Source organism: Tamandua tetradactyla, chromosome 3 (assembly GCF_023851605.1).
Source record: "Tamandua tetradactyla isolate mTamTet1 chromosome 3, mTamTet1.pri, whole genome shotgun sequence".
In the NCBI taxonomy this organism is placed as follows: Eukaryota; Metazoa; Chordata; class Mammalia; order Pilosa; family Myrmecophagidae; genus Tamandua; species Tamandua tetradactyla.
This window is the reverse complement of record NC_135329.1, coordinates 88,582,516-88,599,601: the sequence shown is the minus strand read 5'-3', so window position 1 is coordinate 88,599,601 and position 17,086 is coordinate 88,582,516. Positions and strand designations below refer to the sequence as shown.

Sequence of the window (17,086 nt, the reverse complement as noted above, 5' to 3'; positions counted from 1 at the left end):
GGGGCATTCTTCCCTTGTCACCTGGTGATCTTTTAGAAGCACTGCGAAATATGTTGCACAACCATAGTTCTTAAGGTTCATAAGCCACCTTTAGCTGCAGTGGGATTTATTCACTATCAATCCGCATCAGCAACAAAAAGAGAAATATGATTCAGATGCCTGCTTGTTTCTCTCACTCCTGACTTACAAAACGTAAGCAAATTGTTATTTGCATAGAATGTACGTATGGCTCTAGGTTTGGGCAAAATATTGTGCTAGATGGGAGGAAAATGTTTGCTGTTTGCCTGTTGTTTTGACATAGAAGAGCAAGTGCCTTTGCATAAAACCCAAGTGGTGAAATAAATAATCCATAGACACACCAAACCACATACTTGACATGAGCATGATTATGCTGCCAAAGGAGAGTTCTCCAATATCCAAATTCCATATAGATTAACAGAGGGCTTTTGGAGATATGTATGATTGATTCTATACAAGGAGTTTATTTTGAAACTTGATACTGTAAATTGGTTCTTTAATGACATCTGGGAGAATGTGATGGACAACACATTTATAAACTATGCACAATAAATGAAATAATTTATATTGTTATACAATCAATAGGCAAACACGTTTGTTTTAAAATTTCTCAATAGTGTATGCTACTCTCCTTGTAGAGGTAACCAATTATTAGTGCAGTATGAAGGCTTGGGGACCTTATTCAAGGTATTTACATATATTAAAGCATTCTTAGAAAACGGTATGCAGTTTAATTTTTTTTTTGGTTATTTTTATATAAACAATATGCTTATATATATTAGACCATAGTTTGCTATTTTCTTTTTTTTTTTTAACTTGGGCAACTACCAGGAACATAGCTTACTATTTTTTATTGTTTTTCTTTTTTTATTACTTAACATATTTTCTAGAAATCTTACCGTGTGAATTTAAATCCATATTCTTTTAAACTGCTGCATAAATTTTCAGTAAGGATGCACATAGTTTATTTAACTTGTTTCTTATCATAGGGAATTTGGGTTCTTTAAAGTTTTTCACTACTGCAAACAATGCCACAAAAATATCCTTGTGTATGTGTAAATAATTTTAACCTATATAATAGACTGAGGTACAATATCCAGAATATATAATTAACTGCTTAAACCATTTAGAAAAAATAAATATATAAGGGTATTTGAAAAATTTGCAAGGGAAATGAAAAAGCAGTTCACAAAAGTGAGAATATAAACAAAAATAAGTATTGAAATATGCATTAAATAATTAGGAAAATGTTAAAATTGTGTTATTATTTGTATTTATCCTACACAAAAAAATTAAAAGTTTGATAATACAATCATAACATTATGTATTATGTACCCATAATGGGTAGCCTATTTTCTTATCTCCGTTTATTGTATGGTTTCTCTTTCCCCTAGTGATTTTAGAAATCTAATGTATTTTAAAACATACAAAATCCCTACATTGCAAAGAGTCCATTTCTGGATTCCCTGCTTTGCTTTTTATTAAAAATGTTTGCTTTTTCCAAAGTCTGTAATACTAACACGTTCCTGCTGTATGTGGCACAGGGCAAGCACACAGCCACCCCACTCTCCACACAGACACTTCACCCACGTCCTTTTTAAACATTAAATTATCTATTCTTTAAACATTTTCTCTTCCTTTTGAATTTTAGAATAAGCTTCTCACATTTTATGAAAAGAATTTTTTCTTGGGCTATTGATTGGAATTTTAGTGCAATATAGATTATAACACTACATTACTGAGTCATAAAAAACAATATGATCTATCTGTTCTTTTATTTTTTTAGATCCTCAGTAAAGTTTTATTGTTTCCTTCAAATGCTCAGAGGCCTTGTTAAATTTATTTCTGGATGTTTGGCTACTTTTTGATTAAATAGGATCATTTTTCTTGCTATTACATCTTTAATTGGTTATTGTTGCAGGATCTTTATTGATTTTTCTATATTAATATTTATATCCAACCACATTCTTATACTTTCACTTTAATTGTAATAGTTTGACATTATTATTTTTTTTTGAGGGGGAGCAGTTCTGGGTAGACAACTATTCCATGTGCAAATAATGAAATATTATGTCTTCCTTTCTTGTATTTATGCAGAGTGCCTGAAATGTAGCAATTAATAAGTGTTACTATCACAGTAATTTTCTTTTTCATACAAGAATGACTCTGCTAGTTTTCCTACATCGAGGCATCTCTCTATTTCCTGAATAAACTGTACTCATTAATGTTATTTTCTTCTGTAAGACAGTGCAAGATTCCAATTGCAATATTTAAGTTAGTATTATTTTTTGTGTGTAGGTCTGTAGACCTCAAAGTGAAGGTAAGACCTATTTAGAACCCAGTAGATGGAAAGTTCCAAATCAACCAGAAACCATAGGTAGTATTGGAAAGTACAAATCAGAATCTCAAAAGAAAGTTTTAGGACAGGGAGAATATTAGCTCAAATCCTGGCATGTGTTTTTCATCTACAGTTTGGCATCCAGGACATTCTCCAGGGGAATTAAAAGCCCACCATTCTGAGGATACGAGCAATTAAAACTCTAATACATTGCTGATGGTGGCATAAATTGGTACACTTGGAAACTTCTTTGACATTATCTATTACAGCCAAATATACATACCCTATTACCTAACAATTCTACTCTTAGGTGTACACGTACCTAAAATATGTGCCAAAGTAATGTGAAGATGGTTTGTGGCAGCACTTTTCATAATAGCCAAAAACTCAACTATGATGTCCATCAGCAGTGGAATTGGCAACAATTCACTGATTGGTCTCATAACATGCTACAGTAAGGAGAATGAGCAACTGCATGCCACAATATAGATGAAGCCCATAAACCTAATGCTGGACAAAAAAGTCATTAACATAAGAATACTATTTAAATAATATTCAAATGCTGGTTTAAGAAACAGGCCAGTGATATACTTGAAGTAAGGAAGTTAGTGACTGGACAGGATTTTCTGGTGTTGTGAAAAATTTGTGCTTTATCATCTAGGTGCTAGTTACTTGGGTGTGTTCAGTTTGTGAAAACTTGTATATTTGAGCATTTAATATATGGATGCTACTTAACAGAAAGGAGCTGCTATCATTAAATTAGCCCTCATAAATTTGGATTGTTTTACAGTAGCTCTCTTTATGGGATTGCCATGATTTATTTAATATTTCCTTTTGTCAGATACTTCCCTCCCCCAATTTATAATTAAAATGTATAAAGATTCCTTAATTATCTCTGGATGCAATACTTGCCCTGACGCCATTTTGGATTTTCCTTAACAAAGTTGAATAAGGCTAACAATTATAATGCTTTAATGGCTCTTGATAGGTATTGCTATATTATTCTTCAAAATGCTTTTCACAACATCCATTCTATTGTTAAAAAAGAAGGAAATAATTTTAATGTGTTCTTAACTGATTCTAAAGTATCCCCAAATCTTTCCCAGTGTTTTGAGAGGGATGGCATTTGATTTGGGGTTTCAGATTTGTAATAGGAATTAAATCAGAAAATACCAAGTAAATGCTACTTTAGAATTTGAAATCTAGGAGGCTGGAACAGCTGCACTTAAGCGCAAGAGTTTAGGCAAAGTGGATCTTAGAGAAAACAAGCCACTCCACGCTCAAGAATCATAAAATAAAAAGAAAAAGCGAAAGAGAATGATTGAGTGGTGCACTGCTCATTTCTTTGAAACAGCACCCCACTGAACACCATCAGTATTCTCACAGCAAGGGGTTCCTGGCAAGGAGTTTTGCTTGACCATGTGCAGGAAAGAGAGAGAGGTCACCGAGAAGAGAGAAATGGAAGCTTCTGTGTTGTACTCAAGGAGCGCACAAGAAATTGAGATGCTTCTCTGAGAGCAATGAGCATTTGTCGCACTGACATCCTGTGTTTTTTTTCAAGACAGGCTTAGAATGATGACAGTAAACATTTTAAAGGCTGATTCATACTCGTCCAAGGGAACATCATCGAAATGAACACACTGCCTACCTTGGGGAAACTGGAGAGTTTCATACAAAATTGCTTCCAGCTAGGCCAGCTAACTGATGGTATAAGTGACAAGAAGAGTGATATGGAGTCCAGAAGAGAAATGCATAGGTGTATATTAGGTGGTGGATAAAACCATGTGAGAGGAGAGGAAGAAAACAGAAGATTCACATGGCTGCATTGTTTACTCAAATTGTTTGTTGGATAGTTCATTATAGGGTCTTATGTTATGGCACTGTATTAGATTCTGCTAAAAAAAATTGGTTTAACTTTTGACTCTATCCAAAACAAACCCTCTGACGCTCATTGTTTCATGCATATGGTGTTGTTATTGTGAAGAAAACCTTCTTTCCCATTGAGGATTCAACAAGATAATTAGCATGATTCTAGCATACAAGGAGGATGTGGTTGGAGTATCTCTTTGGCTGTGTTTGTTTGTAGAATTAGAGGCATTGTTTGGATTCTCAAATAACTTGCAGATTAAAGGTGATCCTCAAAAAATGGATCAAACCTTTCTCTAAGTATAGTACCACACGTTTTTGTTGTTCTTGCAGTTGTTATTCCAAACTTATAGTGAGCTCCAGACAAGATGCAGAAAAGTAAAGAGAAAATTTTGTTAGCATAGCAGTTGAAAATCAGATACTTGCAGGGTGCAAGTAGGAGACACAAATGAGTACAGTGATGCAGATGGGGAAGTGGCCATGTGATAAGCCCATGCCCCATCTAAAGGAGATGATCCACTGCAGTTGCAGCTGAAGTTTTCTATCCAGGAAAGCAGCTTCATTGTTACTGGATATTCTAGTTTTCAAGTGGAAGAATACAATAATTTTTCAAATATGTCCTGCTTCTTAAACCCTGGCTAGCAATTTTTAAAAATCAAGTACTGGGTGGGAAGAATAACATATGAGAGTTTATGAGTGCAGGTACATGTATTTCTGATGTGGTATAGAGTAGGTTGAGCTGTGGAATGTTTTGGGATAGGATAACATACAAATAAATGCCAAATATATGAGGAGGCCCAAAGTTAGGACAGGCCGTTGGCCATTGGGGAGCTATCAGTAGTTAAGAAAGACTGGTTCATTGAGATCAGGAAAGAGAATTGGGTAGAGGACACTGGAGAGGTAAGTCAGGGCCAAATATTTTAGGGCCTACACTAAGAAATTTGAGATTGATCCTTAGAACACTGACTAGTCTCGGAAAGATATTGGACAGGGGTGGGGGTGGGTAACAAAGTAAAATTTTCATTTTTGGTTATCTCACTGGGTGCAAGATTGTGGATGGATGATAACAGTCAAAGCTGAGAGAAGTTAGTTGCAGGAATTCAGGTAGGGGGTAAGAGGAGGGCTGTACTGAGATAATGGCTCTTGGTCTAGAAAGAAGACAGATCCAACCAAATGGGAGAGAACAAATTCACAAGGCTGGATGTGGGGAGAAGGGCTGTGAGGAAAAGGGAGAGTGAAGATGGTGGCCACATTTCTGTATGGGATTCAAATATTGTGGAAAGATTCACATCTTAGGCAACTCTACATAAGTAGGCACTGCCGTCAGGGAACTCAGAGAACAATTTGACTGGGATGTGAGTGGGGGGGTGTCTTTTTAATATTAATCCATCTGTAGTCCAAATATCGCTTTTCTACTATGTAAGGAACAATAGTTATAAACAATCTTGTGAAAACTACAGTTTAGTTCACTGTGCAATTTAGTTCACAGTTCATTTTGTCATTGCATTTTGTTGGCATCTTTGGTGGAAATGATCCTCTGATTTGAGGTCCTTCTCACTAATGCATTTCTGTCAGAGAAATTGGTTCAGTCACCTTCAAACCTCAAAGGAGTACATTTCTGTCAGAAAAACAAGCCCAGTCACCTTCTTCTCCATTTATAGACATGTTGACTAAGTCACACACAGGAAAATGTACAATAGATCTTGCATTCTTCAACTCTGCTGGAAGAAAACACCACTAATAAGATATATGAAGAGTTATTCAAATCCATCGCAGGCAGTGACTACAAAATAGGGAAAAACAAAACACTGACTCCATAAATCCTCCCCTTTTTATTCCACACAATCAATAGGAAAGAAAGACTGAACCTTCCTCTATGATTTGCTTGTGTTTATAATTGATTTATCTTGTTGTTAAAAGCAAGCACTTACCAAAATTGAGACATTCAGGATAATGCAATTTGGGTTTGACCTCCTGGTCTGCTTGAACAACACTTATCAGAAGTGAAAATAGAGGGGAGTTTTGCCATAACTTCAAAGTAACAAGCTTGATTTAGCTCTTAAAAACATGCTGTTTTGTTCTTTGGATGGAGTCAGTGAACACCATACAAATGGGTCTAATGACCTGGAGTGATTCAAGGAAGGTAGGATTCAACTCCCCATCCCATTTTCAATTATTTTCTTGTTCACCCTGCCAGGTTGTCATGCCAGAAATTCTTCAAATTGCCTATTTGTTTATTTAATTTATGACATTGTTTCTTGTTTAACATCTATATTATCTATCTGAGATAAAACACTTGGAATTTTCAATTGAATCTGCTTTGGTGGGGACATAATTTTATTGGCTCATTGGCTAGACCAAGATTTAGCAGAAATGTAGGATAAGAGGTAGAAATGAATGAGATTCAAGAAAGAGACTAAGGATGATGAAAACGAATGCCAATTGAGGCCTGCTTTTGGTGGTTTCCCACATCCCTCCACCTCCTTTTTCACTATACCTTGTCAGCCTTTAAGACTTTTGTGCCCTCCACTTCACTTATCCATGCTGCTGTACTTGAACTCTGATGCATTAGATTTGGAATAGAATCCATTGCTTTCAAAAATGGGCTGGACTTCTGCCTTCTTTTGGATCCCCCACAATTCCAAGTTGTAAGTAAAATATCTGTGAATAGTATTTCCATTAATGTCCTGACTTGCACACATTTTCTGATATCAGTGGGCTAGATGAATAGAGTCCTGGAGCTCCATACATAACAAAACAGGCCAGCACATTGGATCTGCCTTATTTTTGAATAATTTACAAAGGGCATTGTGAGTCTCTCTCAAGCCTTCGAGACATACCCTAAAAAGAAAGTTGGGTTGCAATCTTATTCTGTATTTCAGAAAAAGAAATTTTATCTCCTGAATAATAGTTCGGGGGTAAGCTCTAGAATCAATCAGTGCAAGGACCTAGTGATTCAATTCATTGCACAAGAGAAGGGATAAGGGAACAGCAGTGTCCCCCCCTTCTAAAGTAATCCTTACCACAAGACAAGAAATAAGACTTATTCTTACATTACAGATCAAGTAACTGAAGCTAGGTGATTAGGTAGTCATTAAAGCCCATTGACCACTGATGTGGAATTTGAATCCAATTCTGCCTAATCCTAGAATCTACTCTCTTTCCAACTCTCTGTTCTTTGCTGCACATGAATTACTAAATTTGGTGCAGTTTTCTAATAAGGTGCCACTAACAAAGTTGCTTTTAACTTTGTCAGAAGGGAAAATCCTGCTATGGTACACTCTCAGCCCTTTCTACTTCAAACTGCAGCTGGCTATAGAAATCGCGATGTTTTCAAAGAACTTGCCCTCCCAAAATTTTACTCTCAAACGCTCAAGTACAGCAGCCATTAAGAACGATAATCTCTGGTTTTATTTTCGTTGTTGTTTCTTTCTTTGTTATGCGTGTGTTTCCCAGCTTAGAAGGACTGCGTTTTTTCCAGGTCCTTTGAACTCCTAGCTCTCACTGGACACTTTAATAGAACAGTTCAACTCAACATGGCACAGAATAAGTGTTAGCTGTCAGTGATACCTATATGAAATCTAAAGTATTGGTCCCTATGCCACCTTATTTATTTCCCTTTATTTTCCACCTCTTAGGGGGAACCTCATCAAGACGGAACGGTTTCCTGGGATGCATCCGCTCCTTACACTTGAATGGGCAGAGACTGGACCTGGAGGAGAGGGCCAAGGTCACGTCTGGAGTCCGGCCGGGTTGTCCTGGTCACTGTAGCAGTTACGGCAGCATGTGCCGCAACGGAGGGAAATGCGTGGAGAAGCCCAGCGGCTACTTCTGTGATTGCACCAATTCGCCATACGAAGGGCCTTTTTGCAAAACAGGTACAGAAGGCATTCTGGCTTCTCCCATGTGCAGTGTCTGGTCAACCGCAGGTGTGATCAGGACACGTGATACCCACACCCTTAGTCAGTCCACCAACTTCTCATGGTTGTTTCCTTCACCCTTGTAGAGTTCATTATCCATGTATGTGTCACTGGGACTTGCCACTGAGAGATTTTTGAAGATACAATAACATGAAATTTGGAAAAAAAAAATGGCAATGCATGATTTATGGCCCTGTACTCTCACGTGAACCCCTCCTGTTCAGTAACTCTGCATATCTCCTGAACATGACATATACGAATTGTCTTTGTGTTTGAACACTGTCTGTGCCATTGAACTGGACTGAGAAGAACGGAGCAATGTGGTCTCCCTGGCTGAGGAGCCAGCTGGGTGTTGGAAGAGTTGGGCTCTCATTCCTGTGGTATTAGCCAGATTGTTTGTGACACTCTGATTGCCCCAGTTTTATTTCCTGGTTCTACCAATATAGCCAAGTAACTGTAAAAACTAGCCTTGAGTATCCTTAGGAATGGGTAAGCCATCTTAAATCATTTTGACAATGGGCAGAATTTAGATAAATGAGTAAAGATGACAGTGCGTGCAGTCAAATCTCCCTATTCTGCAGGTGAGATGATGAAAATCCAAATGTTTTATAAGCTTTGCCCAGAAGTTTATGTTTAGTTAATAGAAGGGCTGGAGCCAAAATGTAGGAGACAAAATTCTTTTCATATCCCTTCTCAATTTCATGACTTCATTTGTTTCACAAAAGTTAATAATGCTAGCTATACACATAGGCAGGCACGCGTAGGTACACCACACGTATACCATGGTGTGGTGGTCATGGTGTAAATTATTTAAATAAATTCAAGATAGTTTTAGCTAACTCTAAAATTTCATTATCCTGTACAAATATTTAATATTTTTTTAAAAATAAGGACAAAAAGTCTGCTTGTTATCCATTTCTTTGCAGTATTTTTTATTTTATTGATGGAAAAAAGTTTTTTGAACAAATAAACAGTATTTTAAAAGCAGTATTTAAACTTTTAAAATAAAATGTTTAATCACTCTAAAGCACCATTTAGAAAGAAATAATGATGCCAGTTATAAATAATCCCTGTTAATTCATTGAAACGCACTGTCCAAATACCTACACCAAACAAGTGCTTTATTTAATCCAACTTACTGGTGGAACTTAAAAACAATAGACACGAACACCCAGTGTTTTCTTTGAAACATTCTATAATTTAAGCTCTTCATTCATTCACACTGTCCTTCTCCTCAATTAGTTTGAATTACTTGCTTATTATTTTGGAAAGGCACGTTGAGCTCCTTGAGAGAGAAGTAATAGTATACATTTTAGGGTCAGCAGCATGTTGGGCCCTGATGGGAGCTTGAAATACAGCAGGTCCCATCCTAGTAGGTTCATAATATGAGTTAAGACAAGCAAAGTGCAACTGGTCCTTCACACCGAGCAAGGTCTCTGAATAACTTCCCTGGAAAAATTTAAATGCCGCTCTGCGAGGGGGGCCCATGTGCTAGAAGAAGCACATATAGAATGATGGCTACTGGATACAGTCACTAAAGCATCCTAGATTAATTTCAGAGGATCAATACTGAAGCTTTCAGTTTGGAAGGAAAAAAAACAAAACAGTAGACCTTCCTGCATTTCTCCAGGGACATTATTCAAACATCCCATATATCATATTGTTCTAAATTTAGCCTAATTTTTTCTTGGCTCCTTTCTCTGAAGTAGCTCCTATTAATTTTCTTCACTTCATACCACTGTATCTTTTGCCTGCAGATGTTGGAACATCTTCTGTGCTCCTTCTCCACCTTCTATTTTGATCTGTAAGTTAAGTTAATGAATCATCGCTTAGCCTTTTCAGCTTGCTTCATATTTCACTGCTTCCAAACTTATTCCTCCTTTCTCATAATCCTAAGGAGATGGTTACTTTATAGGTCATAGTTGCAATATCTGTAAAAGGCATCAAGGCTTTTATCCATGCGAGTTGTCTCTGGGAAAAGTGATTTGAAACTGAAATGAGGAGAGATAAGCTATACGGTCCAGATCAAAGGGTACTCTCTATTGGGTAAATCTTCCATACTAACTTACAGCAGCATCACATATTTAAGGGAAGTGGCAGGCAAATAATGGAGAAATCTGGGGTGGATAATAAACCTTAGTTTATTTATCAATGTCTGGGTCAGAACCATGATCCATTAACTCATTTATTTTGTGTTTTTGACAATGGCACCAAAAATGACAACAAAATTAATATTTATTTTTTACTGTAACATATATTCCTTACCTCTAATGGGTCAAGACAACCTGAGAACATGGCAGGGCAGGTTACCAGCCTCTGGCAACCACTAATCTTTCTGTCTCTATGGACTTTCCTATTTTGGACATTCCATATGAATGGAATCATACAATATGTTATAGTTTATGCTTCTTTCATATATCATAATTTTTTCATATTTCATCCATGTTGTAGCAGTTTCAGTACTTCATTCCTATTTGATTGCCAAAAAATATTTCATTGTATGAGTGTACCACATTTCATCTATACATTCATCAATTGATGGGCATTCATTCTGCTGTGAATATTCATGTACATGTTTCTGTGAGGACATATATTCTCATTCCTCTTGGGTATTACTAGGTCACATGTGAACTTTGTGTTTAAGTTTTTGAGGCTCTGCCAAATTCATTATCAGAGTGGCTACACCATTTTCCATTCCCACCAGTAATGTAGGATGATTCCAATTTCTCCACATTCTCTTCAACATTTGGCATTGTCTGTCTTTTTGATAATAGCCATTCTATGAGGTATGAAGTGATATTTCACTGTGGTTTTGAATTGCATTTTCCTAACAACTAATGATGTTGAGCATTTTTTTGCATGCTTATGACCATTTGTGTATAGTCTTTGGAGGAATGCCTTTTCAAATCCTTTGTCCATTTTTCTAACTGAGCATTTGTCTTTTTAATTTTAGTTGGTAAAACCTTTATATGTTTTGGATAAAATTCCCTTATTAGTTTTAGTTTTGTTTTCTCGCAGTCTGAGAGTTAGTATTTTTTTTCACTTTTTTGATATTAAAAGTTTAAATTTTTATAAAATCCAATTTATTTATTTTTATTTTTTGGCCCATGATTTTGCTGTCATGTAAGAAACCATTGACCAACCCAAGATCATCAAGATTTTCACCTATGGTTTCTTCTTAAAGTTTTATAGTTTGAGCCCTCATTTTTTTGTCCGGTTTTGAATTAGTTTCTATATATTTTAATAGCTAGGAGTCCATATTTATTCTTTTGCTTGTTGATATCCAGTCCCAGCACTACCACCCCATCATTTTATGAGGAATCTGAGTGTGACTGTTAGGCTATTTCCATTTATTTTTTCCTAACTAAAAAATTAAATAATAAATTCTTATTATAGAATACTTGGAAATCTAGAAAAGCTAAAATCCCAATCTAACTACTCAGAGACAATCATTAAAAATTAAATGTAATTTCCTTCTAATTCTTTTCTTTCTATTTGATGTAAACTGAGGTAATTCTATTACGTTTTATATCCTGAAATTTGTTTTTATCATTTCATAAGCATTCCCACAAAATTCATAAAATATTTGTAAACATTTTTTGAATGAATGTGATATATTTCACTTGGTGGAATTGCCTATGCTTTTTAAATCTAAATCTATCATCAAAAGTTTGATAGCTTAAAGGGTAATACTGGAGCACTGGCACCAGACCTGCCTAAGGTCTGCCATTCTGCTCCATCTCCTTACTGATGATCTGAACTCATCCTCATGGTTCTTTTGTTCATTTGTATATAAAATAGGGACAATGAAGTGATCATTCTAAATGAGTTGTGATGTGCCTTAAATAAGTGCTTCACAAAGCACTTGGGTTAATGCCTGGCACATAAAGTTTCATTTAACACTTGCTCTTATATATTACTTTGAAACTTTAGATTGTCTCAAAATTTTCACATTAATAATATTGTGATAAACAAAGGCACTGATTATTTTCTTAATATTGGAATTTCAGTGAAAATACTTTATATACATTTAGAAATTTTTGATGGACTGCCTAATGTCAGCCCAAAATTCTTTAATTATTTACTACCCTGCCAATTTCTATCATTTAAAAAAACTTTTTATTATTGAAAAACTCAAGCACATACTGTAGTAGAGAGAAGAGTTTAATGAACGCCATGCAACCATTATCCTGCTTCAACAACTTTCAACACATGACCATTTTTATTTCATCTCTGTCACACCTCCTCTTCTCTGCTTTATTATTTAGATGTAAATACAATATATAATATAATTTCATCTAAACATATTTCAGTATGCATTGCTGAAATTTAAGGACTATTAAAAACACATTCACAAGGCCATTATCATAAAAATTAATATTTTTCAATATTATGAAATAGCCACTCAGTGTTCAAATGTCCAATTGTTGCATTTACTTTGATTTTGCTTGATTGTTTTATAATTAATACAATCCGATTGATTTCTAGGTAACTGCCAGACTACTTGTTACACAGGACTAGACTTTGTGCTTATTCTCATTCTAAAATCTAATTCTATTAACTTTATATCTCCAGGCTTCATGTTAAAAATGCATAATGTTTAGATTTCAAGGGTTAGAAACAGTGTGAGAAATGTATATACACTTTTATAAACAAGATCCTCAGAAGGCTTGGTTTGCCTCTATATTTAATCGTATTTGTTAAAAATAATTAATTTTATTTATTCACTTTACAAATAAAAACTCTTTTTCTCCCATCCTTATTAACCTTCCAGTGTGGTTTCCATTTCTGCCCATTGGCATTTACTGTCATCTCTCGTCAGAGATATCACACCGTCTTAATGCTTATGTGCCTTGCTTGTTTCACTGAGCATAATGTTTTCAATGTTCTTCCATGTTGCAGCATGTCTCATAGCTTGATTTGTTCTTATGGCCACAAAACATTCATTTGTCTGTATGTATCACCTCTTATCTATCTACCAGTTGTTGATGAGCTTTTGGGTTGTTTCAACCTATTTACTATCATGGATAATGCTTCCATAAAATTGGGGTACAAGAATCTGTTTGAGACCTTGTTTTCACTCTTTTTGGTTAGATACCAAGATGTAGAATTTCCAGGTCATGTGATAATCTTGTTTAATATGTTTAGGAACCACCATATTGTTTTCCAGAGAGGCTGCACAATTTTACGTTCCCACCAACAGTGCACCAGAGGTCCAGTTTCTCTGCATCCTCTCCAACATTTGTTGTTTCCTTCTGTTTTCTCTAATAATAGCCATCACTGTGGGTGTAGAACAGTATCTCGTTGTGGTTTTGTTTGCATTTCCCTAATGGAAAATTAGTCCAAATATCCTTTCATGTGTTTTTTTGCAATGTGTATGTCTTCTTTGAAGAAATGTCTATTGAAGCCTTTTGCCCTTTTTGAATAGTATTGTTTGTCTTGTTTCATTGTGAAAGTTCTTCATATTTTCTGAAATTTATTCCCTTATCTGTTATTTGCTTTTAAACTATTTTTCTCCCGGTTTGCAAGTTGTTTTTCATGTTCTTGATAATTTCCTTCCACACACAGAGTTTTCAGCTATGATGAAATCAAATTTTTTATTGTTTCTTGTGTTATTCATGCTGTTGATATCATATCTAAGAATCCATTCCCTAATAGCAGGCCAAGAAGATTTTCCCCTTACATTACACATTTTAAGAGTTTTATAATTATGTCTCTTATGTTTAGTACCTTGATCCATCTTTAGTTGAATTTTGTGTATGGTGTGGGGCAGAGCCTAACTTAATTTTTCTACACATGGATATGTATTGCTCTCGACACCATTTTTTAAAGAGGCTATTCTTTCCCTATTACGTGTACTTAGCACTTTTGTTGAAAACCAATTGGCCATAGATGTTTGGGACTACTTATGAAACTTTCTATTCTATTCCATAGATCTGTTTAACTTAACACACTGTTTTGGCTACTGTATCTTTGTAACACAATTTGAAATTAAGAAGCATGCACCCCCCCCTTTTTTTTTTTCAAGATCCTTATGTCTATTTAAGACCTTTGCTGTTCCACAAGAATTTGGTGATTGTTTTTTATTTCTGCAAAATAGGCTGCTATAACTTTGTTAGGGATTGAATTGAATTTGTATATTGCCTTGGATTATATTGATATTTTAGCAATATCGTTTTCCAATCCGTGAACATAAGAAGTCTTGTCATTTAAATTAGGTTTTCTTCAACTTCTTTCAACAATGGTTTGTGGTTTTTATATTTTTGATTCAAATAATTCCTATTTATTTTATTTTCAGATGTCATTGTAAATGGAAATTTTCTTAATTTTCTCTTTAGATCCTTTGTTCCTACTCTATAGAAAAACAATTCAAATTTGCCTGTTGATTTTGGACCCTGACTCTTCTCTGATCTCATTTTATTAACTTTTAATAATCTCTTTGGATTTTTTGTATATAAGATCATGCCATCTGCAAATTGTGATAGTTTTACTTTCTTTCTTTACAATTTGTGTATCTTTTATTTCTTTTGTGGCCTAATTGCTCTGACAAGAATTTCTAATGCAATATTGAATAGCAGTGGTGAAAGAGGGCATCTTTTCTTGTTCCTGACCTTATGGGGAAAGCTTAAAGTATTTTATCATTGAGTAAGATGTTGGTTTTGCATTTTTCATGAATTCTTTTAATCATATTAAGAAAGTTCACTCTTATTCCTACTTTGCTGGGTTTTGTCAAGAAAAGGTGTTAAATCTCTGTTAAATGCCTTTTCTGTGTCTATTAAGATGATCATGTGCTCTTTCCCCTTCATTCTATTTATGGAATATAGTACATTGATTGATTTTCATATCTTGAACAACACTTGCATACTTGAGATAAATCTTACTTGCTCAGAATGCATAATCATTTTAATATGTTGTTGGATTCAGTTTGTCAATATTTTGTTAAGGATTGTTGCATCTATAATCAAAAGGGATATTTGACTGTAGGTGTTTTATCTTGTGATGTCTTTATGAGGCCTTCGTATCAGAGTAATCTAACCTGAGAAAGAAATAGAAATTGTTTGCTACCCTTAAATTTTTTTGGAAGAATTTGAGAACTGATATTAGTTAGGAATTTGAAGACTGATGTTAGTTCTCCTCTAAATGTTTGGTAGAAATCACCAATGAAGTCATCTAGTCCTGAACATTTCTTTGGTGGAAAGTTTTTCGTTATTGATTTAATCTCTGTACATTTATAGGTTTGTTAAAGTTTCTGTTTGTTCTTGAATCAATCTGGGCAATTTTGGGAATTGGTGTATGTCTAAAAGTGTTTCCATTTCTTCTAGTTTGTATGTGTACAATTGTTCACAGTATTCTCTTTTAATCAGTTTTATTTCTGTAATGTCAGTACTCATATTGTCACTTTCCTTTCTGATTTTAGTTATTTGTGTCTTTTCTCTTTTTTCTTTGTCAGTCTAGCTAAAGTTTATCAATTTTATTGATTATCTTTCAAAGAACCAACTTTTTGTTTTGGTTATTATCTCACTTGTGATTTTATGTTGTATTTCACTTATATCTGCTCTAATCTTAATTATTTTCTTTTTCTGCTAACTTTGGATTTATTTTGCTCTTCTTTATTAAGTACCTACTATGTACTATGCTTAGCTTAGTATCATTGCAAGGTTCAAGTCATTACTACATTTGAGTAACCTGAGGTTGAGTGGGATTCAACCCCCAGGATCCAGTCAGTGCTAATATCCTCTTTCAGATCTTCTCTGATTACTCTGCCCAGAGACCTCTGTCTTCATTTTCCTCTTCTGGGAATCATGGTCTCTGTCACATGCATGCATCCTACCCCAGACTAGTTTTCACTGATGTTTGTTCTTAAAATGTACGTCCTGTCTTCTCAGAACCTAATTAGTCCAGTGCCTTCTGCCAATAGGTGTCCAGTAGATAGCATTTCAATTGGAATATGAATGACCCTGGGATAGTATGACCATTGGTAATTGCCTTTAGGTTAAGATTTTCTCTTCTTCCAATCCCAAAGATTTTTTATGTTCAGGCAACTCCATCTCTTTGATCTGAGGGCTTAAATTCTTACATTTAAACCTTTAAAAACAGATAATAACTGTGTATGGGTGTAATACTTTGTCGAAATAGGCAAAACCTCAAACCTTATAAATAAATAAATCTGGAGTTGGTGGAGAGAGAACAGAGATTTGGTTTGACTTTTCTCATCTAGTTGCAAAATGCTCTTTATTTTATTTTTGTCCCAAATATAATAAAAATAGAATATATATGAACATATCCAATATGCTGTTCATGATGGAATGCTCTGAGTTAGATTTACGCTAGAACACACACACAAACCTCAAACAAAAGCTGTTTATTCTGTTAACTAGGAGATGATATCTCAGAATGTGGGCCAAATGTCCCTGAGGAAATTCACTCAAAGAAGCTGCTTGAATCAAGCTAATGACTAACCAGAATTCTCGCTGTCATAAGTCTCTGCTGCATATCTTTGTAATCAGGAATACTGATGTTGTAACCTGCATGATAAATGCAAAACACTTTCCTGGAACCTTTAGTAAAAATGAACTAGTATTGCCAATCTGCTAGGCAATATGCATTAATACACTGCTTTAATTTTTGGCACCGTTACTGGTTGTTACAGGATTTTCACAAGGTGGAACAAATTTGTAATAGAATTAGGAAACAAAAGCCAAGTTTGATTATATTCTATGAGCCATCAACTCAATCAGAGAATTTCATGGGGAATTAAAAACTTTCCATATATCATACAGAAAAAGGGAAAGTAATCATATTGCTATGGGTACATGTTTAGTGTGCTACTTTTATGGCAGATGTTTTCTGCAAGATTTCAGCTATTTTTTTTCTGTGAAAGAAACTTTCTTCTATAACTACATTTCATGGAGTTAAAATTTAAAGTAAATTCATGAGCAGCCTT

At 34.9% G+C, this 17,086-nt stretch overlaps 1 protein-coding gene across 5 annotated transcripts in view; it reads left to right on the top strand.

Moving 5' to 3' along the window:
* Window positions 1–17,086, top strand: part of CNTNAP5 (contactin associated protein family member 5) — an 818,968-nt gene that overhangs the window by 702,286 nt on the left and 99,596 nt on the right. For all 5 annotated transcript variants that reach the window (XM_077153509.1, XM_077153505.1, XM_077153506.1 and 2 more), the window contains one exon: window positions 7,861–8,100. In XM_077153509.1, the coding sequence (XP_077009624.1) occupies window positions 7,861–8,100 (240 nt within the window). The remainder of the gene's footprint in view (window positions 1–7,860; window positions 8,101–17,086) is intronic.